This window comes from Lemur catta, chromosome 4 (genome assembly GCF_020740605.2).
Source record: "Lemur catta isolate mLemCat1 chromosome 4, mLemCat1.pri, whole genome shotgun sequence".
Classification (NCBI taxonomy): Eukaryota; Metazoa; Chordata; class Mammalia; order Primates; family Lemuridae; genus Lemur; species Lemur catta.
The window spans coordinates 1,783,444-1,809,147 of record NC_059131.1 but is presented as its reverse complement, the minus strand read 5'-3'; the positions used below and the strand labels follow the sequence as shown (position 1 = coordinate 1,809,147).

At 45.3% G+C, this 25,704-nt stretch overlaps 1 protein-coding gene across 1 annotated transcript in view; it reads right to left on the bottom strand.

Annotated features, from left to right (window-relative positions):
- Positions 1–25,704, bottom strand: part of TRAPPC12 (trafficking protein particle complex subunit 12) — a 74,681-nt gene that overhangs the window by 28,996 nt on the left and 19,981 nt on the right. The window contains exons 4-5 of the mRNA XM_045548971.1: positions 15,542–15,655; positions 12,291–12,429 (exon numbers count right to left, since the gene is read on the bottom strand). Coding sequence (XP_045404927.1) covers positions 12,291–12,429; positions 15,542–15,655 — 253 coding nt within the window. The remainder of the gene's footprint in view (positions 1–12,290; positions 12,430–15,541; positions 15,656–25,704) is intronic.

Genomic DNA, 25,704 nt, shown 5'->3' with positions numbered 1-25,704 from the left:
ATTAGAGACAGATGAGCAATGTAAGCCTAAAGTAAGCAGAAGAAAAGAAATAACAGAAATTAGAACAGAAATCAATGACATTGAAAACAGAAAATTAATAGATAAAAGCAACAAAACCAAAAGCTTATTCTTTGACAGGATTAATACAATTGATCAACCTTTCTCCAGGCTAACCAAGAAAAGAGAAGACATCAACTACTAATACCAGAAATGAAAGAGAGATCATTACTACTGATCCCATAGACACTAAAAGAATAATGAACTATTATGAACTGCTCTATGTCCATAAGCTTGCTAACCTAGATAAAATAAAAGCTTTCCAAAAAAAGCCCCAGCCCCAGACTCCAGATAGTTTTAGTAGTGAATTCCACCAAACATTTACAGAAGAAATGATATTAATTCTCTACAATCTCTTACAGAAAACAGAGGCAGAGCAACACATACTAATTTACCACGTGCACCCAACGTTACTCTAATGCCCAAACCAGAAAAAGACATTACAAGAAAACTGTAGAATACCACTTCTAAACATAAATGCAAATATCCTCAATAAAATTAGCAAATCAAATATAATAGCACTGAATTCAACAAAAAATTAGCAATCAAATCCAACAATATATAAAAAGAGGCTGGGTGCAGTGGCTTATGTCTGTAATCCTAGCACTTTGGGAGGTCAAGGTGGGAGGATCCCTCGAGGCCAGAAATTTGAGACCAGCCTGGGCAATAAAGTGAGATGCCATCTCTAAAAACAAACAAAAAAAAAATTACTTAGGAGGTTGAGGCAGGAGGATTGCTTGAGCCCAGGAGTTTGAGGTTGAAGTGAGCTAGGATGATGTTACTGGACTCTAGCCTGGGCAACAGAGCAAGACCCTATCTCAAAAAATAAAACAAAACAAAATGACAAAAAAAGAATTATAAAGAATGTCCAAGTGGAATTTATTCCAGATATACAAGGCTGGTCCAACATTCAAAAGTCAATTAACATAATCTGTCACATCCAACAGGCTAAAGAACAAAAATCATATTAATAGATGCAGAAAAAGCATTTGACAAAATCCAACACCCACTCACGATAAAAACTCTCGGCAAACTAGACATAGAGGGAAACGTCCTCAACTTGGTAAATAACACCTACAAAAGAACTGCAGTACTAACAACATACTTAATGGTGAGAAACTGGATGCCTCCCCCCTAAGATCATTAATAAAGCAAGAATGTTCCTTCTCATCACTCGTATTGAACATCATACTAACAGTCCTAGCTACTGCAGTAAGACAAGAAAAGGAAACCAAAGCTACATAGATCGAGAAGGAAGAAGTAAAACTGTCTTTGTTCACAGATGACATAATTATGAAGAAAATTTCAAAGAATCAACAAAAATACTCCTAAACTCATAAGTGATTAAAGGTCACAGGATATGGGGTAAATATGGAAAAGTCAAATGGCTTCCTAAATACCAGCAATGAACAATTCGGACTTGAAATTAAAACCCCAATACCATTTACAGTAGCATCAAAACAAATGAAATAATTAAGTGTAAATCTGACAAAATATGCACAAGATCTATATGAAGAAAGCTACAAAACTCTGACAAAAAAATCAAAGAATAAATGAAAAGATATTCCACGTTCATGAATAGGAAGACTCAAGATTGCTAAGAGGTCAGTTGTTTACAACTTGATCTATAGATTCAGTGCAATCCCAATCAAAATCGCAGCAAGTTATTTTGTGGTTATCCACAAAACGATTCTAAAGTACTACAGATGAGCAAGAGACCCCGAATATCCAACACGGTATTAAAGAGGGTAACAAAGCTGGAAGGCTCGTACCACCTAACTGCAAGACATACTGTGACGCCACAGTCATGGAGACTGCGTGGCACTGGCAAAAGAACGGACGGCGGAGAAACAGACCCTCACAAATACAGTCAACTGGTCTTTGACAAAGGAGCAAAGGTAATTCGATGGAGAAACGGCAGCTTTCTCCAACAAATGGAGCCGGGATATCCACATGGAAAAAAACGAATCTAGACACAGACCTTGCATCACAAAAATTAACTCAAAATGGATAATAGGCCTAAATGTAATATGTAAAAACTATAAAACTTCTTGAACAGAACAGAGAAGAAAATCTAAGGGACCTGGGTTTGGTGACAACTTTTTTGATATGACACCAAAATCACAAACCATGAGAGAAAAAAATGTTAAGTTGGACTTCATTAAAATTAAAAACTTAAGCTCTGGGAAAGATACTATTAAAAGACAATGAAGAGACAAGTCACGGATAGGAAGAAAATATTTGTAAAACAAACAAACCAATTAGTAAATGGGCAACAGATATGAACAGACGCCTCCCCACTGAAGGTTTATATTAACAAATGACAGACAAGCGTATGAAAAGATACTCAACATCATTCTGCCTTTAGGGAACTGCAAACCAAAACAATGAGATATCACTACACGTTTGTCAGGATAGCTAAAAACCCAAAAAACTGACAACAGCAAGTGCTCGTGAGGATGTGGACCCAGAGGAACTTCCATTCCCTGCTGACAGGAAGGCAAAGTGGAATGGAAGTGAAGCATATGTTACCATAAGAGCCAGCCATCACCCTGCAGGGATTCACCCAAAGCATTTGAAAACTATGTCCACACACACACCTGCGTAAGAACGTTTACGGCAGCTTTAGTCATAACTGCCAGTAACTGGAAGTAACCAAGATACTCTTCATTCGCTGAGCGGATAAACAAGCTGTGCTGCATCTATGCAGTGGAATGTTACTCAGTGACAAGAAATGTCCTACCAAAGCAGGAAAAGATACAGTGGGACAACAAATGAATATTCCTAAGTGAAAGAAGCCAGTCCGAACAAGTCCGATTATATTATCTTCTGGAAAAGGCAAAACCATGGAGACGGTAAAATGACCAGGGGTTGCCAGGGGTGGTGGTGGGGGGGGATTAACATGTGGAGCACTGAGGATTTTTAGGGCAGTGAAACTGTTCTGTACGATACTACGATGGACACATGACACTATGATTCTTTTTTTTTTTTTTAGAGACAAGATCTTGCTCTGTTACCCAGGCTGGAGTGCAGTGGTGTCACCATAGCTCACTGTAACCTCCAACTCCTTGGTTCAAGCAACCCTCCTGCCTCAGCCTTCGGAGTAGCTGGGACTACAGCTGCCACCACGCCCAGCTAATTTTAAAATATGTTTATAGAGGTGAGGTCTTGAACACGTGGCCTCAAGGGATCCTCCTTGCCTTGGCCTCCCAAAGTGCTGGAATTACAGGTGTGAAGAGTGAAGGGAGAACCTGGGGGGGGTTGTCCTCTCTCTGTGTGTGGCATCTACCCCACCTCTGCCGTTGGTTTACAGATGGTCACGGGGTCTCCTCCCCTGCACATGTGTGTATGTGTGTTCGGAGCTGTGTGCACACCAGTGGTCTCACATGACATTATGCATTTGTTAAAACCCACAGAATGTACACAACCAAGAGTGAACCCTAACGTAAACTATGGGCATTAATATTAATGAACCAATTCTGGCTTACCAATTGTAATAAATGTACCCCACTATTAGAAAATACTAATAGATATTAATAATAGTAATGCAAGATGTTAATAATGACATTTTCTAGATGGTATGTGCAGCTTCAAAGTTCATAGCTTTGAATGAAAATAGACACTTATTTTTAGCCTAAAGCTAAAAGCAGACTAAAGAAAGTTATTTCAATTAACTGCATATGCAAGCTGGCAGGGGAAGGTATCAACACATTTTGGAAAAGAGTTACAAATGCAAGGTGAGTTCAGAAGTAACAGGAAAGCCTATTGCATCTAAAACTTTGCCCCTCAAAGTGGTCCTCTGACCATCAGCAATTTTTACCACCTGAGACCTTGTTAGAAATGCAAGAATCTCAGCCCACCCAGACCTACTGCATCAGAGCCTGCACTCTACAAGGGACTGGGTGATTTGTATACATATGGAAGACTGAGAAGCACTGCTCTAAAACATTACCTTACTGATGTGAAATTAAAATGCACTAACCCAAAAGTTACCAGGCAGTATCATTTATATTTTTATAAAGAAGTCTCAAAATGAACATCTAAGCTCATTAGGATCAAATTAAAACATGTAATCAGAACTATGTAGCGTATTTATCATGTATTATATAAGACAACATCCTCCTTAGTTATTATATTAATATACATTGTTTCCTTGCTATTTCCTGCCCTTTAAAAAACCATACAGGCATTTAAAGACTATGGGGGTCGGGTGGGCAGTAAGGCAAGGAAGGTGGAGAAATTCTGCCTGAACTTTAATTGAGGACAGCAGAGAGCTGTGGGGGCCAAACACGGCCCCCCCACGGGCTCTGCTCTGCAGCCAAGAGCAGGAGGATGAGCCGTGGTCGGCGCTCCTGCGACAAACACACCTCAGCGCTTCCGAAATCTCACACGTGCTGAGGAGCTGCCACTGATACTGCCTAGCAAGGGCCTGGGCGGGACATTTTGTGAACAAAATTTACCCCTTTCCCTCCTTGAATTTGAGGGGCACGTTGAATAAAATCACAAATAAAACTGATATTAATGTAGCAAAATTATTTCAGAATTAAATTATAACACATTTTTTAAAAAGAAAATAATTTTACCATATTATTTTAAAAAATATTAATGAGACCTTTCCCTGCTCCTGACACAACACTTGAAAGTCAACAATGTCTCCAAGGAACTTCTGGGCACCTGTGTCCCATGGAGGGTGACAGGCGCCAGCTCCGCCTTCCCGCCCTGCAGTCCACACAGAAACCCGGCCTGAGGGCGACTGCCCAGGCCCTGCAGCAGGGGGACAGTCGTTTCCTCACTGTGCTGGCACTGTCCCCTCACCCCATCTTCTCCGTGTGCAGGGTCCTTTCCCAAGTAAACAGCAAAGTTCCCTAGTTTCTGCCAATTCATCAAAACCTGCCAACACGCAACCACACAGGCCCCTCTGCAGCGCCTCTGCAGGGAATGTCAGCCGGAAGGTTCTGGCGGCATCCACCAGGCGTCCCTCCCAGCCTCGGGACGGAGGCCGCAGCCAGCGATCCTAACGGGCTCCCTTGACTGGCATCTGGACACTGGACTCTCGCGGCAGACACAAAAACAAGGGAAGACGGAGACTGGCAGCCTGGGCCCGTCTCTTCCTCCAACACCTCGTCGTATTTGTGTCTTTCTTAGAAATAAACGGAACAAAGCAGCGACTGAAGCAGGAAGAAGGCTTCCTCCTGGTGGACTTGAGTCATTGAAAAGGTCTTGTATAGATCAAAAATCTTAAAGAAGAAAAATCAAAAGGAACACACATACACAGCCTCATATGAAAAAGAAAAATGAAGGAAATCAAATCAGAAAGAAAAACACCCCTGCCTAGAAAAACTATGCTGTTGGTAGAATCAAAACAAGAAAACAGCTGAAGAAACACTGCCTATGAATTCTAGGTGGAACATGCTACTTTAACAGACATTTATTCAGCACGTTTTAAGTGCCAAGCACAAGGCTAGACACTGGATATACAAAATGAGAGACATGGTCATTGCTCTCAGGGAAACCATTCCTTCTCTTCAATAAAACACACATACAAGCTGCTTTAATGTAATTCACACTTTTGTTTGTTTTACATAAATGCGCATAAAAGTACGTTTAAACTGATTCTCTCAGGGGCCAAACCCAGCCCGTCTCTAAAGAGCTACACTGGGAATCTCAGCAAAATCCTGGTGCTGAGGACAGCTGTCAGGCAAGATGACACAGGCAAGGCTCCGCAGCAGCCCCAGGGCCTGCCTCTCTCCTGCAGGGAGAGAGTGGGGGGGGTAGTCAAAACCTGTAAGGAAAGAGAATTCCTAGTGGATCTGTTTCTTTGGATATTCCCACGTATCCTTGTGACCGGCTGAAACCTAGGTTGCTATAAATACTGTAGAAGCGCTCTCATTAATCATTTAGAAAACAGTAAATGAAAATACTCCTACAAAATTCATTTTAGACAGTCCCCTGTCGTGCTGAAGACCCACACTGCCACTACAGAGGAGAGAACCGTGCCAGACATCACCCAGGCCTCGGTGCTGGGCGGTGACAAGTGAAGGGAAAAGGGGGCGGCTCAGCTTCATCGCAGCAGCCAGGCCGCTTCCCGCCCAATCCCACCCCTTGCCGTCCCTGCTGGCAGATCGCGTCACCTCTGGAGCTTCCTGCGCAAACCAGAAGACGCGGATGCGGCCAGGTTGCGTGAAGCCTGGGCTGGACACAGGGAAGCTGGTGCCACCTGCACGCAGAACGTGAAGGGACCCCGCCGTGCCCTCTGCCCAACCTTGGCAGCTTTGCTCTTCTTCAGTGAGGCACAGGCTGGGCTGAGCAACAGTGTGCCGCAGCTCCGACAGGAAAGCGTGTCGGAAAGCTGCGCACAGGCGCCTTTACTCGTCTCGGCCTGCTTGGCCGTGACGTACGGTTGGTCAGGTCACATCAGTCTGTTATTCCTGATGTGATGGTACGTGGAATCAAGACGATACTCCTAAAATGCATTACTTTTCAAACAAAAATGGTTACGCTGGCATTTTATTTTATTTATTTATTTTTTTGAGACAGAGTCTCACTCTGTTGCCTGGGCTAGAGTGCTGTGGCGTCAGCCTCGGTCACAGCAACCTCAGACTCCTGGGCTCAAGCGATCCTTCTGCCTCAGCCTCCCAAATAGCTGGGACCACAGGCATGCGCCACCATGACCAGCTAATTTTTTCTATATATATTTTTTAGCTGTCCAGATAATTTCTTTCTATTTTTAGTAGAGACGGGGTCTCGCTCTCGCTCAGGCTGGTCTCGAACTCCTGACCTCGAGCGATCCTCCCGCCTCGGCCTCCCAGAGTGCTAGGATTACAGGCGTGAGCCACCGCGCCCAGCCTACATTGGTATTTTTAAATTAGAATTTTTTTCAGGGTTGGAAAGAATATTTCCAAAATACATAGCAAAGTATTAAATACCTAAACTATAGAAAGAACATCAACAAATCCACAACAAAAAGATAACCCAATAGAAACTCAGGCCACGACTATGAACGCATGAGCCCCTGAAGAGGACACGCCCACAAAGGACATGAGAACCGGGCAGGGGTCAGAAAGACATAAGTTACGACAAGAGGCAGAATTTCAGACCCACCAGGTAAAAGTCTGACAGTACTTAGTGCTATACAAGTAAGGAAACACAACATTCACTGTTGTTGGGAGTGGAAATTCATATCGATACTTTGGAAAGGAATTGGGCTGTTTCTTATAAAACTAAAAACACAAATGCCATACTACCTCACAATGCCACTTTTAATTTATATTAATACCTCAGAGAACCTCTTGATCATGTGTACAAAGAGAAAAGTACAAGGATGTTTGTAACACGATTGTTCATGAGAGCCCAAACTGGAAAGATCCTAACTGTGCATCCTCACGGACGTGGATGGATATGAATGAGGTTAAGTGGGAAAAGGAAAAGCAAAATGAAAGATGCTCTCATGAATTACATTTAAAAAGCACATAAGACATTACTCTCTTGAGATATATAAAAGTGTCTGTATTTCCGTGTGTGCGTATGAAGTGAGTACGTAAAAACACGATCTGGAAGGAGACGCAACAACTGCACACTTGTGACTGCCTCCGGGAGGGGATGGAGTTGTGGCACAGGCTGGAACAGTGATGGACACTTCCATTATTATAAAAAGGTCAGAAGCCAACATGAAGAATGGTTATATTTGTCAACTGTCTGAGTGTTAACATATTTGTATTTAAAAATCTATTAAAATAGTAAAAAAAGTAAAATAAAAGTAAATAGTATATAGAACAATACAGAAAAATCAAAATATCTGAATGTGCACAAATCATTCCTTCTGGATCCTGGGTAGCGAAGCAGTGCTCTACCTGAACTGTGATTAGGATTCACAGACAGGGACTCTATTTCAAAGTCAGAGAACTACAAACAGGAGAGAAGATATACTTATCTTCTTCTCTGTCCCTGGAGACACATGATACATGGTATCACTATACAACTGAAGTTCAAGTTTTAGAGATAAGACAGTGGCTAAGAGCAAGTTTTCTGCCAACTATTTTTATTGTTTTGACATCTTCTACCAGCGTGACCAACAAGATCCTGAGTTTCCCAAAGCCGTATGACAACCACAGACAGAAGAGCTCAGTTGCAGAGTTTCATGTGCCAAGTCTGAGGTCACCAAGCTGCACGGCCTTTACGTGTGTCTCGCAGGGATGCAGGGAGCTGCCACTTAATGAAAAGATGTGGACAGTCTGCTCAACCCTCAGCCAGCTGGTTCCCAAACACCAAATCTGAGCCTGCGATGACCTCCCCTCCACCCACTGTATGAAGTCTGACAAGAAGCTTCATGCAGCTTCTAACCCAGCCTCCTGGGCCCTGGGTTCTAGGGAGGATGTCCAGCCCAGGAGGGGAAGCAGTGCATGGAGTGCGAGGAGGGCAACAGAGGAGACAGTAAGAGCCAGCAGGGAGAGGGGCACCGAGGTCCTAGCCGGCTGCTGCTCAGACCTCGTGCGGCTCTGACCTCAGCTCTGTGCCACTGTCCTCACTGCTCCTCCTGGAGCGGGAGGGAGAATCCCAAACCCCCAACTAAAAGACAGTGCTAAGTATGAGGAAGCAAATCTGTCTGGTTTTTTTTTTTTTTTTTTTTTTGAAGGAGGCCGAAAGTAATTGACTGAAATTGGTAGAAATGTCAGAGAACTATATCGGTCATGATACCGTTTGTTCCTTTCTTGGATGAAAATTTAAAACAAAAAAACATAATGATTTTTACACATGATTCATTACATGTCTTGTTATGAATATTCTGAATGGGTAAAAATTATGCCCAATATTTAAATGAAATATATTAAAGCTTATTCATAAAAACTATTTGTTTATATCATTATAGCCTCCTTTTTAAAGCACATTTTAACGACTTGCTTTGCTTATGTATTGCAGGCTAAAATGAAATGAATGAATCAAAATCCTACATTTATGCTTGTTACACCACAAAATGAGAAGAATTAGTAAACGTTCGGCATATTATTGTGGATGAATGTTAATACACTTTAGCTAAAACATATGTATGATTTATGTCTATCTCATAATTTAAATTAGCTGCTTAATGATGCATAGCTACTATCTTCCCTTTACCCACTTACCAATGCAGTTTAATTGCAGGCAGAATGAGAAGATACGTTCCAGCCCAGACTGCACGTCCTGAGGAAAGAAGCTCTCAAAGAGGAGAGGAAGGAGGCCGGGTAGCTCCACACCTGAACTAAGAGCTTTTATTCCTTATCTTAAGGGAAGCTCAGTGTCCTCTCCATCAAACTTCTCTCCTTAAAGACGACTGAATGTGCAGTGGCGTGTTCAGTCCGTTATAACGCGGGACCTACAATGGGATGCTGAGCATTCAGGGAGGCAAAGACCAGAAAGAGAAGGGAGCTGGAGGTTTTGGTTTGGCCACCAGAGGAAATACCGCCTTTTACTCCTACTTCAGAAGCAGCTGAGGCATGCGCGTTGTTCCGAATGCACAATCCTGCTGTATGTGGACCTCAACAGGAAAAGACGCCAGAGCGTGTCGTGCAGCGGGCCCAGGGCACCTGGGGGTTCAGAACAGTAAGAGACGGGCCTGTGTGCTCAGAGTCCTGAGTTTTTCTTGGCAGCAGACAAAACACCTATGGAAATGCGCTGCCAATTCCCAGGTCCAGGCAGAGAGCCCACAGAAGTGGGTCCAGATGCTCGCCTGTGAGTGTGAACGGGGCGGGAAGGGCAGGGCTGGAGGAGACGCCGGGCTGCAGTCAGCCTTAGAGGGAAAAAACGTTATTTTATACTGAAGGAAAACATAGCTGCCCCTTCGAAGAAATATGGGCACAGTCGTCTCTTGACTATCAGAGACACCAGGCATAATTGATTAAATAGAAACATCCCCAAATTTCCCCATTTAACAACGGCTGGAACCTTTCTATCTTTTCATCACAATTGTTAAGAAGGGACAGACATACTCCTCTTTTTGGGCTGGAAGTTTGCTCAAGGCCTTACATGCCAAGGATGACTCTCCAGTGGCTACAGAGTGGCGATGACGGAGTCAGGGAGCCCTGTTAATTTACAAGCTAGAAAAGTATTCCTTGAACAACCAGCGGTGGCTGCACCTCCCTGAATGCACAGGGGTGTGGGAATCACTGACATGCAGAGTGGACGGGTGGGCTTCGGGGAGGGACACGTATGAGATGTATTCACAGAGACGAGGATGGGGAAGGCCCTGCTCCCCAGTGACCATGCTCACAACCAGCGTGCGGGAGAGAAACACCCGGAAAGAAGTGAAGCATGTTTACCTATCAGGCCAGTGATGCCAGCAAGGGGCCCCTCAGAAAGTCCTAGAACCCTCCTGACCTCACTGTTTCCACCTGTTGGCCACGCCCAGGCAGATGGGCCCCACTTCTGAGCATTCTCCTTCACGTGGCTCCTGGCTTTGGTCTGTCCTCCCCGGGCGTGTGGAAGGCTCAGAGGTCGGGCCCGACAGACTACTGGGTGTAAGAAGTGTCACAAACCAAGGCCTGAGTCTACGTCCACAGATAACAGTGCAGCGGAGTCCCCTCTGTGGATGACAGTGCGGTGGCTGGTCCCTTCTGACCGCATCTGCCCACTTGGCTTGGGTTCCCGTCCGCTAAATCATGCTGCCCAGCCAAGACAACCTCTTCGGTTTATGCGCTCTTCTAGGTATTAAAACTTACTTTTTTACTTTTTCTTTTCTACAAGGGGTAAATTCCTTTAATCAGAAGGAGAAACATTTTTGATACTCGTGAGGCTAAAGGTCAAAAAGCATCCCACATCCAATATGATAAATATCCCCTTCCATTCTGGGGTAACTCAGGATAATACCGACTAGTTCCCGCCAACGCCACGTGAAAGGAAAAGCTGACGAGGACGAAGCGTGGAGGACAGAGGATGCTGACCCCCGTCCTGTCCTGTATCTCCTCCAAGGAAGCAGGACCCAAGTGATAAGGAAAGAACAGCACAAGAAGCAGCTGAAAGACGTGTTTTTACTTCTGGCCTTCTTAGTGCATCTATTTATCTACCAATATCAACCAAGTTAAAAAGAATGTTGATTTAAATTTTTTGAAAGTCTATAGAAATTATTATCTTTATTATTGAGCAGGTCTTTGTACTCTCTTGTACTATCATTATTTTGTATTTTCTACCTCCAGTTAGGCTCTAAGTTTCCTGACAACCAGGACCATTCTTTGTAGCTCCACTGTTGCATCCAACAAATGCCTACTAGTTGATCTTACAAAAAAAGGTCAGTATTTGAATGTCACGTGTTAATGATTAATTCAGAACAGAATAAGAAAAACAGCAAATGCAGCAATTATAATTATGTGCCAGCCACTGTTCCAAGCAAGTTACATACATGACATCATTTAATCTTCATGACGCCCTAGGAGGCAAGCAGGATCATCACCTGCTCCACTGATGAGGATGCTGGGCACAGAGACACCAACTAACTAGCCTGAGTTTCACGCGTCAGCCAGGAAGTCTGCCTGCAGAGCCTGGGCTTCCAGTACCTGAGCTCATGCTGCCTCTCCAGAGACATCCTTCCGAGGCTGTTCGCTATTTTGTGCGGGGTTTCAAAGGTATCTGTCAGGTCCTCCACCAGGGACGTACACTCCACTTCAAGGCTCCCGGTGGCACTGAGGTCTCCGTAATCTGCCCTCCCTGCCTCACTTCTTGTTTCTTGCCCCCTCCCAAACTGCCCTGTGCTGTGGCCCCGTGCTTTCCAGATAATCGTGTGACTGATCCAGTGGGTGGGCCATAACCAGACTCTGAAAACAAATTAAATCAGAACAGACACTCATAGAAAACATCGCAGTGTGCGCCACGTGGTAAGGATGAGTGTTGTTTTAGGAATGGTTCTGCTTCACTTATATGCACATCCACGTCCTAGGGGGTGGTATGGAACTACTTTTTACTGTGCAGTGCGGTTCGAAAGGCCACCACCAAAGTCCCTGCAGCAAATCACACTGCTTTGACGCAGCAGGTGCTTGATGAACGGTTGTTAAACGAACAGACGAATGCGTCAGTGAGCCCGCTAGGTCAGGGTATTTATAAAGCTGAGTGAGATCGTTTTGTGAGTCAAGGCTTGTTGTGAGGTACCTATTTGGCTTTTTCAGGACTGGGTGAATAAAGAGAACGGAGGATGCCTAATTATTCATAAATCAAAGTGAAGCACAGCACAATACACGCAAATGTACGAATAGTAAACAGCACTGCCTTACCCCTGCGCCCAGGATATACATGAGGGTAGTATTCATAATACAGATCTGGCTGATCAAGGTTTCCAAAGGGTTCAAATTCCATTTCAGCATTCTGGAAGAGGCCCAACTTCACTAGTAGTGCCAGCCTCACAAACCAAAGCTAAAAACGCAAAATAGAATGGAACAATAGGTTACCTATATGTATCAATTTCAGAAATTCCTATTCCCTCTTAATCTGTATCAGAGGTTAATCTCTAATATATTAACACAGGGGCTAACCTAACTTTCTATCTTTGCATAACCATGTTTATAAAAATACTCTGGCAGCTGGGCATGGCAGTACACGCCTGTAGTCCCAGCTACTTGAGAGGTTGAGGTGGGAGGATCACTTGAACCCAGGAGTTCGAGTCCAGCCTGGGCAACACAGCAAAACCCCATCTCCAACAACAACAACAAAAAAAGAAAAAAAATCTTGAGGTTAATAACAATGTAAACAATTTTATACTATTGTTTACTCAGTAAGTAAACAATACGCATTGAGCAGAGTGTGTGTGCAAAGCACTATGCCAGGTTTAGGGAGATAAATAAGCACAGCCCCTTCCAGAGTTTATCATCTGGAAGGGGTGGGCACTGATGGCAAAAATGGGCTGGGGGGCAGGAGAGCAGGAGGGGCTATAGGAGACTGGGCTGTGCTGGAGCACAGCCCTGAAGGGCGCAGAGCTGCGGAAGCTGCTGGCTAAGGGAGGGCCCACAGGCGCAGGGCATGGTGGGAACCGAGGCCCAGCGAGGGCAGCTCCCGCGTGGCCAGCAGGTGGTGTGCAGGGAGGAAACTGGGAATTCACGTTAGAGAGCTCCAGGGTCAGGACTTTTAGAATTATAAGGTACCGTCGAATATGACCTAATTCATTCTCACCTTCCCGATGAGAAAAATGAAGCACGTTCAGTGCCCACTGGTGGGTGAGTGGGTGGAGGAAGTGTGGGGCACGTGGAATACTACTCAGTCCTCAACAAGGAAGCCCTGTCCTTTGTGATGACAGGGACGAAGCTGGTGGACATTACCCTAAGTGAGATAAGCCGGGCACCGAAGGCAGATGCTGCACGTTCTCGCTCACACGTGGATCTAAACAAGTTAAATGCGTAGAAGCAAAAAGTAGAATGGTGGTTACCAGGGGATACCGGGGAGATGCTGGTCAAAGGGCACAAAATTTCAGTTAGACGGGAGGGGTAAGTTGAAGAGATTAATTGTACAACATGGTCACCACAGTGAGTAACAACGTATTGTATACGTGAAAACTGCTAAGAGAGTTTAAATTTCTCATCACAAAAAACACCCCTGAAACGGTAAGTATGGGAGGAAATGTATATGTTAATTAGGTTATTTTGCCATTCCATGTTATCCATATATTAAAACATCATGATAAATATATAAAATTTTTATTTTTCAATTAAAAATTAAAAAAAGAATTCCTGAAATAAGCTTAAAAATGAGGTAAAAAAGAAGCAATTGCTATAGATCATATAGCAAGTAACAGAATTAAAAGATGAGAATCAAATTGAGTCTAATGGTCTTATTATTATTTTTTTAATAGATGAGGTCTTGCTGTGTTGCCCAGGAAAGACTCAAATCCCTGGGCTCAAGAGATCTTCCGGTCTCAGCGTCCCCAGTAGCTGGGACTACAGGTGCACCTGCCTGGCCCCAGTGATCTCGTGCACGTGTCTGTGACTGTGCTGTGGAAGGTTTGAGAAGATGACATTTAATTTGGCAGCCAGTGGGAAGCTATTCACAGTTTTTAATCTGCTGTTTTCAGCCTGGGCCAATTCGCCCTCCTTAGGCAACCTGGGGGTCCCCTGCTCCCGGGGGGCCACCACAACGGCACCAGACTCAGCGTGGACACTGGCTCAGCACAGCGCACTACAGCCAGAACTCCTGGGCTCCAGTGCCCCCGCCTCAGCCTCCTGAGCAGAAAAGCAAGATGGTCCAAACTGTGCTCTAAGATCATTTTGGCGGCAGTTTATTGAATAAATGTGCACAGACTCCAAGTAAGTTCACACAGGAGGCTAAAGCAACATTCCACTGAGGGCCTGAACCGGGCGTGGTGATGGCTTTCAGAGAAGCAGAAGAAAAATAACCTACGATTTAGCAACTCACTGGATGGAGAGTCTGGGAGGCGAGACACAGGTCTAAAGTTAGAGCTGCTCTTACCCTTCCCCTACACCCGTGGTCCCCAACCTTTTGGACACCAGGGATCGGCTTCCTGGAAGACAGTTTTCCACAGAGAGGAGGGGCGGGGGGAGGCAAGGGGGGCGTTGTAGCCTCGGCTCCACCTCAGATCAGCAGGCTCTGCATTCTCACGGGGGGCACAACCCGGGTCCCCCGCATGCGCAGTGTGCAGTGGGCTTCGCGCTCCTGTGGGTCTGAGGCCACTGCTGATCTGGGGCGGGTGGGGCTTGGGCTGTGGGTGCAGCTGGGGCTTCGCTTGCTCGCCCGCTGCTGTGCGGCCTGGTGGTGGTCCGCAGCCCGGGGGTTGGGGACCGCAGCCATACACGGTCCCCTCTTAGGGGTGGAGACTGAAGAAAAAGGAGCCTGCTTAAAATACCCAAGCCACCAGGTCTCCCCAGAGTCATTCCTCTCGAAGCTCTTCAAGGTTTCGGAGTGTCTGGTGATCTGTTTAGTTCTGGGGATTCCCACGTAAGTCAGAAAAACTGTTTAAAAAACTCCCCAGGAAAAGGTAAGAATTTATAAAATTTCGCAGCTGTTCCTTCTCATCAGAGTTTCCTTTCATTCACAACTCTAGTCTGTGCATTCCTTTTTACTTTTTAAATCTTAGAGCAAGTGGCATTATTACACCAGGAAAAGCAAAGCCATGGTACGTGGACGCTCACTCCCGGGGGCAGACAGAACCAGCCGCCCACTCGGCCCAGACCCGCCCGGGAGTCCCAACTGGGAGAGGCGAACCTGCCTGCCAGCCTTAAGCCAGAGCCCGGCTCCACTGTGAGGTCGGATGCTGAGCACCCAGGGAGCGAGCTTCTGGGGTGCACAAAGGCTACTTCCTAACAGGGCACAGCGAGAATCCGGTTCCCGTGGGTATAATGTAAGCAGATAGATAAGAAAGGAAGAAGCAGGGCCATTTCATACTGAGATTAAGCTCAGGATATGAAAATCCATTTTTTTGTGCTCAACTTGTTCTACTGGCATGAAAGGCCACAGTCCCGTCCATGTCCCCAAGTTGTGATAAGCACAAATAAAAGCACAGCACCAACGGCGCTCTGACCTGCAGCGAATCCGTCGTGTGGCTGGTGGGCAGCCCGCTCTTGCCGTAGCCCTGGCCGTGGGCCGCGAGGAGGCGTCCGCACAGGTCCACGGCGGCCCTCCAGTTCCTGCAGCTCTGCAAGACACGACGGAGTGTGTCACCCAAACACAGTGCAGGACATGGCGGAAGGCGTGACCCAACACAGCCACCAGACACGCTGCCCGCCCTGCCGGAAGCAGCTCCATGCAGCCATCAGTGACCGTGGCGGACTCAGTCAGCCAGCCGGCATGGAGGGCAGTGCCATTTGTCTGCACGTGTAATCAGGCAGCAAGAGAGCCAAGCGGCACACAGTTTGAGATAAAATCATAACAACATTAAAATTTAACAACTGAGAGAACACAGACAGGAGACTTTTACTGGAAAGCCCCCCCATCCTCCAATCTGTAAGACTGGTTTCCTTTGTAGTCAATTGAAAGGTCAATAATTTAATTTTATGCTATGTGTTAGATATATTTGTTTGTATCTGCAAGATCTGCACGTGACTACAAGTGGTTTTATGTGTTCAACATAATTCTAATTTATCAATAAGAAAAAAAGTCAATGAACTATGCTAATGCCACATGTGACAGACCAGTGGGTCACTACAGGGCATTCTTCACATGACTTCTTGCTACAGCTTCACCCAGGGAAAGGCTGGCTGGTGTCACATACTGGTGCATTCACTTGGACGCGTGTGTTTATCTTTGTCCTTATGCAGTAGAGGAGGGAGGGGCTACTGGACAAATGAATTAGAAAATATTATTGGAAAGAATGTTTAAATCTTTTCAGAAGCTAGAACTGGATACTCAATATGTATTTTTCTCAATATAATAGGCACTACCTTTGAATACCATAGATGTGCCCATTTACGTAGTCAGTCAACAAACACCCTTTCAGTGTCTCCTGCCTGGCAGAGACTGCAAGGCTGGGGTTGGGGTACCACGGTGTGAATGAACACCATGTCCCTGACTCATTAAGTGTAGGATCTAGCAAGGAAGTCAGACATTAAACAGGCTGTTTTTCAAGGATTAATTAAATGATTTTGTGTGCAGCCATGTGCTTCTTTAGTAAGAAGTTTAGGAATTTACATACTTAAAAATACGTGTTAGAGCATGTCACACACCTCCTCTGCATATTAACTCCCGTGTGCACTGCTCCCTCTCGACATCTCCTCGTGGCATGCGAGGACACAGAGGACGCGGGCCTCTTAGTGAAGAGCTCATGAGGGAAAATGGTTCTCCACTTCTCACTAAAGTGGCTCTGCAGTCCTCTCTTCGGGACTCCCTGGGCGGGAGCTAATGATGTCCTCTAACTTCCTGGGAGGCGGCCGTGGCCGAGGGAGCGTGCTGTGGTCAGGGGCCGGGGAGCTCGTGCGTTTAGGGGCCCTGGCACGCTGCCTATCCTTGTGGGCTCAGCGCTGGCTCGAGTTTACAGAGCTGAGCTGTCTATCCCACCTCAGTGATAGGAGGATTAAATGAGGTGGTAACACAACAGTGCCAGGTATGAAGCAGACATCAGAAATGTTAACAATGCAGTTAAAAAATTCCCAAGTTGTTGCTACATAAATCCAGCCTGTTCTTCCCATTTAGTGTGAATTAATGATTTCTTTTTATAATGCTGTCAGCAAGGACCAACACGACCTCCTTGTGGAAGAATCTTTTTCTCTTTTCTATCTTTTGAGTATGTGTTGGCGTGTGCATGCTTAGTGAAATCGCACGTGTGAGGGAAGGAACCTCCGGACAGCCGGCTCTCTTGCTGATTAGCCCTGTGACCTGACACGAGCCACTGGCTCTCCCTGGGCTGCGGGCATCTCAGGTTCCTCCGGGTCTTCTCTGGGGACAGTAGTTCATTTTCTTTTCTTAGCTGAATAACGTCTCATGATATGGATCACCAGTTTGCCCACTCACCTCTCTTGGTTGCCACTAGTTATTGGCAACCATGAATAAAGCTGCTACCCACTGTGTGTGCAGGCTTCTGTGGGGGTGTAAGTATTCAGCTTCACTAGGTGAAACACCTAGGAATATGGGCAATAACCGAATCGCTTCACTGTACGTAAGAGAATGTTTGGTTTTGCAAGAAACTGCCGAATTGTCTTTCAAAGCGGCTGCACCACTTCGCATTCCTGCCAGCAATGAATGACAGCCCCTGTGCTCCACATCCTCACCAGCACCGGACGCTGTCAGTGCTGTCTCTGGGTTTGGGCCATGCTAACAGGTGTGCTGGTATCTCACTGTCGGAGGGAATTTTCCACATTTTCTCCCACGTGTTTTCCTTATACGGTACCTGCCGCAGCCCGACAGTGAGCGGCAGCCTCCGCGGCAGCAGCCAGCCAGCTGCAGATACTAACTGGACCACTCACATGTGATCCCTTCAAACCTTGTAGTTTCTGCTTTTGGTGATGAGAAGACTGCACAGCACATGCACTGCGGTTCCCACGGCTGACACGGCCCCACCACGCCTGTCCCCCACATCGCGCGCCTGGGCGTCCTCACCAGCGGGTGCTGCCGCTTCACCGCGGCTGAGAAGCACTGGTCAACCGAGAAGACGAAATTGGTGCCACCTTCCCCCAAACTGTCCAAGTTAATGCAAAATAGTTTCAAGTACCAGAGGATTTCTGTGTTCTGGTTGACAGTTCAGAAATATTTTTAGACTGGTTAAGATAGTTTACTGAAACTATCTCCAAATGCCTTCTCTGGTCTAAATGCAATGCAATAATCACTTTATATAATACAAACGGCTATGTATACTCTCTTTGAATTGCAAATGTGAAAAAGTGAGAGGGAAAGATACCCTGCCAAGTGTGAACCAGTTCTATTTATGTATCTGAGCAGATCCTGTATCCAGGGGCGATTAATGACTGCTCCCTTCCCCGGTTCCCCAGGTTGAACATTCTGGTCTCTCCTGCTGGTGGCATCTCTTCTAAACAGAGGCTGGAGCGCCTTCCCTCGGGAAGTGACCTACACTGCGGATGGGAGGAGTTAGCCAGGGAGGAGGGCGGAGCAGAGACCTGGGAGAATGTGCGCAAAGCCTGAGCACGCACGGGGAGCACAAGGTGCACCGTGACGGCTGCATGGACTGAGGGGACACAGTGGGGACCAGGGCACATGGGAGGCTGGTGAGGCTGAGCCCTGCAGGCCTCTGCAGGCTTCTGAAAGCGCAGGTCACAGTAGTGTCACGTCACCACACCCGTCCCCCTGCAGTGAGGGATGACATTGAGGAACCTGAGCAGATGTGAATGGAGCAACCACTGCCTGTTTCTGCCCACACAGCTGTTGGGGCCCCGCGTCACCCAGCCTCACGCATCTGTGTGCGAGCTGTCGAAGGCCTCGTGCCACCATGGACCAGACGGGCAGTCACAGCAGAGACCCCATAAGCAGAAGGCCTAAAATATTTATGCTGTGATCTTTTACAGGAAACACTGGCCGACCCCAGTCTAGACTTTTTACTGGGTCAATAGTTCATTGCCTTTTACTTCAAAGAGGACTGTGGACTGGTGTCAGACCAAAGTGGTTTGTGACAGGTCCGTGAGGACAGGCAGAGAAGCTGACACTTTTGCAGCAGTGAGACAGAGCTCTGTCTGCTAAATGCAAGGACAACAAAGAAGGGGCCTATATTTGGTATATGTTTTCCTTGTCATTTTCCGGTAATTAATTGCTCACTATACTGAATTTTACAGAAGTTGTAGTCTGCTAAAGATTAGAAATTTTTAAAAAGTACCAGTCTCTTCAGCACTGAGCTTGAAAAGCACGGTTGTGGGTAGCCTGAGCAGGGCAGCAGAGCACAGGGACCTGAGCGGGCAGTGGTCTGCCACAGGGTGAGGACTCAGGCTTCTGCTGAGTGCGGCGGGTGGGCGGGGTGACAGTCCTGAGACAGGGACGACGGAATGGGAACTGATCTGATCTGATTCTTGAGCTGTTGAATTAGATGGGCCTTTCAGATATCCAAGAAGAACAGAAAAGCAAACAGCTGTATGTGGGGTCCAGAGCAGAGGGGAGGGGCCCCGAGACGGTCCAGAGCAGTCACAACTGTTTGGGGGCATGGCTAAGGTGAGGCTGGCTAGAACCAGAGGGCAGGAGGGGACAACAGGATCCCCGAGGGCTGTGGGGAGAGACAGTCCAAGGATTAACCCTCAGAGTGGAGTGACTGCTGCCTGGATCATGCCGATGTGTTTATCTGGGTTACAAAATGAAGTGAGATTTCTTCTGAGATAACATGTGCCTGCTCTGAGTGACTGGGTACGATGTGTTCTGGCTGCCAAGTGGGTCACATTTCCCAAAACTGAATGAGCCTAATCTGCAGTCCTACGCGTGCTGATGGAAATATAATTAAATCACACACTCAACATACTATGTGCTAAAAATTAATTATATCCTTGTAAGTTTAAATTTATGATCAAACATTTTAAATAACTCATAAATGTGTGAGGGGGTACCTACTTGACTGATTCTTTTGGGGGTATTACGTTAACAAAAAGGGCTCTAAGCTGATTAGTGAATCACGCACAAAGAAACAAGGGCCTGAGTTAGCAAAGGGCGGGACACGGCAGGAGAGAAACAATTATGGTGAACATTCTGGAGGTAAAATTTCCAGATTTTAATCATTAGCTAGCAGAGGGGACCCTGGAGAAGCAGCAGGTGGAGGCGGTGGGAGGCGGTGGGTGCCGGTGGGATTATCACGTGTACTGACACCTTGTAAACACCTATCTCGTTGCCACGCAGGCGGCGGCAGCTCCCATCCACTGCACACCACCCACCCCTCGGGCACGTCACAGGACTCTTAGTGCCCTCAAATCTTTTCTTAAAACATGATTTTTAATGGTGCCTGATATTCAGTAACACAAACACGGACATCATTTGTCAATCTGGTTCCCTGCTGTGGATGCCTGCACACGGGTCGGAAGCGGTAACACTGACCACTCACCGAGAGCTGCTGGTTGCACTGACCTGGCCAACGACATCCGACTAGCACGCGTCTCTAGGATGACCGTGGGTCGCTAAGACAAGATCATCACTTTGCCACTACGATGACGAGTGTCTCAGGGTAAAAGAAATCAAGACCAGGCTCCCTGCAGTCTAAGGAGTCAACTTTCTGACTATCACAAACGGAAGCAGCACAGAAAGTCACAGAAAATCGAAAAGTGCTAAATGAGGAGACAAGGTATGTGCTGGTTAGATGAATTAACATTGCCAGTTTTTGTGAACAAAAGTTATAAGAAGTTAAGAAAAGAAACTGTAAGTAACAGTTAAGTTCTACCAGTACCCCTGCTGTCCCTGCGCACTGAAAGTGCCAACTGCTTTCCTCCGGATGTGTGCTTGGGAGAGAGACCACGTTCATCTTTGCGTAATAGAGGAATATGATCCTCTGCACACAGTGGACACTTACCAAGTGCACGGTAAGTGATTTGTAGTATATTTTCCTTATTTTGCTTTTATATAACTTCTATTTGTATCCAATACTCATTGCTCAGTCAGGTCTTTTCGGTTGTACTTATCAATGTATTTGCCTACCGTTGTGTAAAAAGCATCCTTAATTTTCAGCGAAGTTTTAAGTGTGCTGGTCAGGTGTAAAATAACAGTACAGGCCATGGGAACTGCAATTATATCAATTATTCAAAACAGATGACACCTCCAAGTCTCTGAGCTGGCCGTGCCAGAGTTGGAGACGACGGTGAAATGTGCCTTGGGTGAAGGTGCAGTGGCCTGTGTTGCCACGCCCCCGGGGACCCTTCGCGGCTCCCAGTCTGAACTCACCTGTCACTGCTCACCCAGAGATCCCACCTCTTCAAACCGAGCTCAAATCTGATCTTAACGATGTCTTTCCTGCCCATGGTGAAACCTTCCTATTCTTAATTCCTATTTCTCCTTAAGCTCTTTGGAGCAGTGGCTTTATCTACTGCATTGCTTTTTAACTTCTACAAATTACATCTCTAGGCTTAACGTGCTAAAAAAAGAAAAATTTCTGAAAGTATTTCTTTTGCATGGCATTTGGCATGTACAAAAATTGTGTAACAGACATTAAAGTCCTAGCATTACAAAAAGACGGTTAAAAAATAATATTTAACCACACTAGTAACCAAAATAAAGCAAATTACAATTTACTAGTGAGTTGATCTTCACTAGTAAAAAAAAAAAGAAAAAAGAAAAATGCAAATGCTGTTGTAAGCCTAAGAAATTAGGAAAAAAATTGTTTTTTAAAGATACAAGTCAGGGTAGGCAAGGAGATACTATAGCTAGCACACTCTTGTTGTTGATGAATGTAACTGGAATAATCTTTCTGAAAGACAATGAGTAATAAATATTAAGAGACTCAAAAAGGGCCGTACTTTTTGGCCTAGTAATTTGCTTTCTAAGACTTATCCCAAAGGAATGATCACACATGCAGAAAAGATTTCTGTACAAGACGGATTCATCCCAAGGTTATTTATAATAGCTTCAGATTATACAGCTATTGAAATGTTTTAAAAGATTCTTTAATATGGGGAAATGCCTACCATATGATAAATAATAAAAACCACAAAACTATATAAGCATAATATGAAAGTTGTGTATAGCATGTATGCACAAATACATATGTATCCATTCATTCTCAGATATACACACATATGTGTATATATATTCATATATACTAAAATGTAAAAGAGCAGTAGTTAGTTTTTTTATATTATATTTTTTTAGTTGGCAGCTCTCATCTTTAAGGGCAATGGTTAAATAAACGATTTTTTTTTCCAGTTTTTCTGCAGCAAGTAAGAACTTGCTATTTGTAAAACCAGGAAGAAAGAGGTTTGTGAGTCAGGAGCCATGCTGTGCACCCGCAGGAACAGCACATATGCAGACGAGGCTTCGACCTCCTGGGCCTCTGGCACCAGACTGTGTGCGTGCCCACTCTGTCCACGCAGTGGCGGCCCAGAGGGACCCGTCACTGCACTCCTGTGCCCAGGCAGCACCGGATGTGCAATCACCGGACTCGTGATTGCTGGAACACCACCGTATTTCAAACCAAGTATGGAAGGCACAGGTTACTAATACCTATAGCCGCTAAAGCAGGAGGAAAGTTTTGTTTTGTTTTTTCTGAAAAACATAAGGATTTAGACACAGTAGATACAAAGTCTCCTTATGTTCAGTTCCCTGACGCCTGTACAGCTCCCAGGGAACTCAATTTGTTACCTATCTGACAGATTCAAAGGCAATTAGAATTTGTGTGGGTGCAAAAATTTATAAATGAGAAAATTTGATTATGAATATTTATATATTTTTGAAAACAAATATGAAATATAACACAGTAAAGGCTCCTATTTCATTTTATCCCATATGTATAGATACACCAATAAAATATTTAAATGTATAATAAAATTACTTGCAAGGACTTTGCAAATACAAAGTGTTCCATAAATGATTAAAAATAGTAAAATACATCATATAAAAAGCCTTCAGCTCTTGCCATGATTTCATATACTACGATGTGGTTTTCTATATCTCAAACTATATTACTACTCTTAAACATGAAGCAAAAACCTACCATCTTAGTCATTTTTTTGCAAATGTAAATCTTTTAAAAAGTGGCTTCTTTCCTGACTGAAAAATAGAAAGCAGAAATGTTTATGCTCCTATTACAGCTTCCCTCAATAAAATTTTCCCATAGATGACTGAATATGAAAGATTTACTTGGATAATTGCTGCTATTGATTAAGTGCACACTATTAGGCTAAGCAATTTTCTGATTAATATTGATTGGTCTATAAATGACATGGAGTCATATCTAAACAAACTTATACTAACCTGATAGCCAATTTTCCAGATGTCAGAACAACTCGATTACTTGAGACAGTAACACGAAATATACCCCGTGGCAGGGAGTCTGGGCAGCCCTCTCCTCCTCCATTCTCAGATGGAGACTCGGTGGGCGTGAGGCTGGCAGACCCGTTTGAGGCACTGAGTGTGGGAGGGGAGGGGCCAGGCCCAGCCCAGCCCCGGTGCCCACCCAGCGAGGGCCCAGCCACGCAGGGCACCCCCGCAACTCAGGCCTCTAATCGCTAATTCAGATTTGAACTATCTGCTGGATTGAGAGTCAGACATGCCAGTAGAGGGAACAAAGAGATGAGGATGTTTCCTTGTATCATCATTAGAAACAAACAAACTAACAAAAATTAAAGGAAAAAGCACAAAAAAAATCATGTTAGAAAAGCCTACCATTTACAATTAATACTTTTCAAAATAACTTTTTTTCTGATGAGAGGACACACAATACTTGTTTGGCTACAGTTGAAGTTTACTTGGATTTCAAAATCACTTCCAGGCACAGGAACACCTTTGCTCACACCGAGGGGAACCGTACTCATCTCCCCGCAGGGTCAGGATTTGCCATTGCATCCCTCAGGGGGCTGAGGGACACGGCGGCCACCGCACTGCCATGGGGTCTCCTGAGGAGTCCGATGAAGGGACTCTGGCAAAGGATGGGAAGGGACAGTGATGCCCCCAGGGTCTGGCAACAGAGCGAAGCTCTGGGCAGGCCTGTGCCGAGGGGACCAGGGTGCAGGACAGTTGTCACAGCCTGCAGAGGTTCCTGGCCACCAGGAGACTGCTCAGGTGAGGCAGGGCATGGGGAGTGCAGCGCACCCCACTCCAGAGGGGGGTGCATGGGAATAGACTCATGGGGCAGGTGCCAAATGAGTTTAGTCAGGTCACATTTTGAGGCCAAAAACAATTTTCAGTTTTTAGGGCTTTCCTGGATTTCACAGCCATGGCTAAGGGATCACCGACCTGTTTCAAACATTAAGAAAAGCTAAGCACCTTGTGGGCAGCCTTTTGCAATTTACTTTTATTGCTTAACATTGGTTCTGAAGTTTATCCATACTGATGAACGTGGCTCTAGTTAATTTATTTAAATTGCTCCAAATTATTTAATTGTATATAACATAATTTTCTTTTTCTTGTTATTAGACGTTAAGGTTTTCAATAAAATTTTTGGCCAATACAAATAATATGGCAACAAACATTCTTGAACATGCCTTCTTACACACATGTACAAGCGCTTTTCTAAAGTATGTTACTGGAAGTGGGATCGGTGAACCAAAGGTTACACAAGTGTTTATTTTATTAGCGATTGTCAAGCTGCTCTGCAAGGCAGTGAGGCCAGTTCAGGCTCCCCCCACGACGCCGCCTGCCCTTGCCACGCGGGGCTGCTGGTCTGACGGGCTTGTCCATTTCCCCCCCTCGCCAGCATTTCCCTTGCAGGAGCCTCCCACTGGAGGCTTGCCCACGCACATCGAGCGTGTTGGGGGGTTTATTTTACCAGCCTGGACGAGCACAGCCTCCGCCTGCTGATATTCAGACCTGCCCGTGAAGTGACCTGGAGCGGAGGGCCGGGGCGCCTGGTGAATGCAAACACGCAGAGAGGAGAGAGGGGCCGGCTGCGCCCCTCCTTGCATTTCCCTGCGCAGCTCTGGGCACCGCCTGGCGAGTCAGCCGGGAGCTATGGGGACGGGACACGGAGTCCGGAGGCCAGGCCAGAGGAACCCGTGTGGCACAGGGCTGGAATGCCTGGCACTGTTTTCCTTCTAAAGTGGGACGTGACTTTGCCACCGTGAGAGACAGAGCCAGTTCTTATTACCACATGCTGTTTGAAATTATAATTACTTATTTTCTCAGCGTGTTTTTGTTATTTTTATCTCATTTGTTTTCTACCTTCTTGTTCCCCTTCCTGGTGGTTTTCCTCCACTGTCAATGACAGATGTCAGACATGTGCAATGGAGAAATCATCTTTAAAATCAGAATTTATACCACATAAAACTTTAAGCTCTTTGAAGGAAATCTCATGAAAGTCTCACAATTACTGTACACAACATGTGGAACTCTGATAATAAAGTTAGAGAGGAGAAAAATATCTAAATTTAAATAAATATTACTTTCTTTTACTAGGATTAAGATATACACTGTATTTGAAAAACCAAACAGGCATTCTACTACTTCCAAAAGATGAGAAAAACAGTCTAATAAAAATCACTCAAGTAACTAATAATATGTACATAACTTTTCTCCATCTAAGACTCAAACAGAATCATTAACTCTACATATGATACCACTGAAGTGATTAAAATGTCCTCTTCCCCGGGCTGTGACATTCATTTCCCAATAAATTACAATCTTAGA